At 39.6% G+C, this 3,449-nt stretch overlaps 1 protein-coding gene across 1 annotated transcript in view; it reads right to left on the reverse strand.

Annotated features, from left to right (window-relative positions):
* The window catches only part of FREM2 (FRAS1 related extracellular matrix protein 2), a 381,530-nt gene that overhangs the window by 49,871 nt on the left and 328,210 nt on the right, over positions 1–3,449 (reverse strand). Inside the window, 2 exon segments of the mRNA XM_014453017.2 lie at positions 992–1,323; positions 2,716–2,847. Coding sequence (XP_014308503.1) covers positions 992–1,323; positions 2,716–2,847 — 464 coding nt within the window.

The following is a 3,449-nucleotide window of genomic DNA, read 5'->3' on the forward strand; positions in this document are numbered from 1 at the left end:
TTGCCTGCCTGCCTGATTGCCCCTAACTGCTTGCCTGCCTGCCTGATTGCCCCTAACTGCTCACCTGCCTGCCTGATGGCCCCTAACCGCCTCTGCTTCGGCCCCCACTGCTGCGGCTTTGTCCAGAAGGCCATCTGGAATGATGTCCCAAAGGTCGTTCGGTTGTCCGGTATAATTAGCATATTACACTTTTATTATTATAGCTAATGGAAAAGCAGAACTATCTTTTCAGAAGAAAGTCATACACAAACTGGTTAATAATTGGATGTTTTGATAATTCTTAATTGCATACTCTTTTATTCTGTATTATGTAACTTAAGCCTCTCAGGCAGGCAAAACTTAACTGAAACCTGCAAGTTGCCAGTTTTCACCTAATGCAGAGTAGAACCCTAGGCAACTCAACTTCGAATCATAACAACGAGTTTTCTAGCTAGCAGTGGTAATGAAAAGAAAAAAATACTGACCTTACAAATTAAATAGTGAAATTGTGGTTTTAAAAAAAGGCACCAGGAAAGGATAGTAAATTTAGCTGAGCATTTTATGGTAAGATTTGGCTGGAGAGATGAATATAGTAGAGGACAACATTTGCATTAAAAATGTCCTTGATACATTGGAGAAGTGGCCAGATATAATAGGATAAGTCTTAAGCAGGTAAGTGCAGGACTTCACTAGAACAGCTATCTGGGTTGTATAAATAAAAGATAGAAAAGTGTGTCAGAGGATGTATATTTTGAAAACTAATTAATATTTGGATTTTTATTATATCATAGCAGATTCAGAATGTTGTTAAAAATAGATATATTTTGACACATTGTTCCAGAAATAGACATGACTTTTCATACCATTCATGCCAATTATTTGGTCCCTCTTATACCTAATGAATTATATCACCAAGATGGAAAACTGGATTTGGGATTTAGTCCAAATCTATGTAACTGAACAAGCCAACTGGTTTATCAGTGACCAACATTTAGATGTTAAAAATTCATACCTGTCCATCTGTTCCAACAGTGCCTCCACAATCAGTGAGAAGTTCTGACATGTCATAGTAGCTAACAAACTCCCACAAACAGGCCTCTAGGTTCAGATTTCGGTAGAAGCGTAAGGTACTTGAACCTCTGATAGATGAACTGTACTGATAAGGATACATCTCTCCAACTATTTCTGGATTTTTTCTAGCATCAGTCAAAAAACCATGATGGGTCTTTACTTCAGTATAATCCAGGAGATTTGAGCACTTGTGGTTTCCAATTCTTGTGCCATCAGGGCTGAGGGTGAGCTCGAAGTTGGAAAGTTCTTTAGTGGAGATCACAGGGAGCATGCCTATAAGGAATTGTAATCATTGTTACCATTCTTTTTTTAAAAAAAATTATCTTTATACTTGAAAGTATTACAGATCTCCTTTTTTTCCTCCCACAATTACCCCCTCCTCCCCACTCCATCCCTCCCAAAGCCTTCACTGCACTATTGTTAAGTGTCCATGGGTTATGCATATATGCATATAAGTTCTTGGGTTAATCTGTTCCTGCCTCTCCCCCGCTATGCTCCCCTCCCTTTCCCTCTGTTTGAGACTCTCCAGTCTGTTGCATGTGTCCATGTCTCTGGATCTATTTTGTTTGCTAACAGCGAAGGGCTTAGAACACTTTCTAATTTCTTTATCTCTTGAGAAGATAGTCATAAAATACTGTAGAGCAGTGATTGTCAAAGTAGTGTCTTAGTACCCCTTGGGGTCTTGGGAATTTTTCAGGAGATCTATAACATTAAAGCTATTTTTGTAATAATACTAAGATATTATTGGACTCTTCCACCTTATTCTCTCACTGTGGTAGGTCCGTTTTTGCCTGATGGGTTTTTCCTCTGCCCTTTGCACCCCTGAGTGACATATCCAAATGAACCTATAGAGAGAGTGATCCAATGTGGGACCAATGTTATGTTGTAAAGAGGTACAGATTCCTGTCAATCTAATCTGCCTGCTCAGAACAAATTTGGGTTTATAAAAAACAGACAAAACATTTTATAAGGGTGGGGGAGTTTACCTTGTAGTTTCTGATAGTATCTAACGTTTCATCTCTCTTAGCTACTTAAAATATAACTAGCAACCGAGAAATAACAAATAATTACTTCAGGTATAAAGTGAATTGAATGGAATACAACTTGAAAATGTCTTCTGTATGTAGAAAAATGTTCATAAAGTATAGGTAAAATTATTGACTCACAAATTCTGGCCATACTCCCCTACCCAGAGAAAATGAACACAAAATACAATAATGCTAGTTGCATTCTTAATTTTATTTCAGTACCTAAGAAATGTCTTAGTTATTGCAATAAATATTGGGAGAGATTTCTAAAACTACAGCTATGAAATAGCAAATACATGTTGAAGGTGAACATTTGAGATACCAAAATGCTTTACTATAAGTCCAAGATCAAAAGTTTTGAAGACATATTTGTGCTATTTCATAATAGCTAGCATGTTAACCAACATTTTATTCCATTGTGTTTCGACATGTGTTAAACTTACCTAATTTTAGAGAATTCTTAAAATGTCAGAATGTTAAATGGGCAGAAAGTAAGCAGAAACATTTGAAAGAAACAGAAAAGCTTGAAGCTCGAGTTGCAAATTGAGCACTTATTGTCTGCTTAGTTAAATAGAGTATACAGTAAAATAAACCTGGTAATAAACTTTCCATGACTTTGTTTACTGAAGTCACCTACCGTCTGTGTGTGGCATCATGACCGTGAGCCTGATAAGGTTTGTGTACTCCGGGTCCTCGGGGCCCATGTAGCGCAACTTAGCTGAAAATGGCTCTGCTCCCACTATCCCTGGCACCCGAGGCTGACAAAGACCTAAAAATGAACACATTTATGCTAAAAGTAGGTAATGGACAATGTCTGAAGAATATTTTAAAAATAGGTACTATGATTTTTCATGTATTTTAATATTCTCTCTGGACTCAAGGCATTGCTGAGAATAAAAAGCAAAATTATCTATAATAATAAAAGCGTAATATGCTAATTAGACCGGACAGCTGAACGACCTTCTGGATGTCATTCTGGACGTCTTTTGGACAAAGCCACTGCAGCGGGGGCTGAGGCAGAGGTGGTTAGGGACAATCAGGTAGGCAGGTGAGCAGTTAGCGGTGATCAGGCAGGCAGTCAGAGTGGTTAGGTGCGATCAGGCAGACAGGCAGGCAGAGAGGTTAGGGGCAATCAGGCAGGCAGTCAGAGTGGTTAGGTGTGATCAGGCAGGCAGGCAGAGTGGTTAGGGACAATCAAGCAGGCAGGCAGAGGCAGTTAGGCGTGATCAGGTAGGCAGGCAGAGTGGTTAGGAGTTATCAGGCAGGCAGGAGAGCAGTTAGGGGCGATGAGGCAGGCAGGCAGAGGGGTTAGGGGCAATGAGGCAGTCAGGCAGAGTGGTTAGGAGCGATGAGGCAGGCAGGTGAGTGGTT

This window comes from Myotis lucifugus, unplaced genomic scaffold (assembly GCF_000147115.1).
Source record: "Myotis lucifugus unplaced genomic scaffold, Myoluc2.0 scaffold_19, whole genome shotgun sequence".
NCBI lineage: Eukaryota > Metazoa > Chordata > Mammalia > Chiroptera > Vespertilionidae > Myotis > Myotis lucifugus.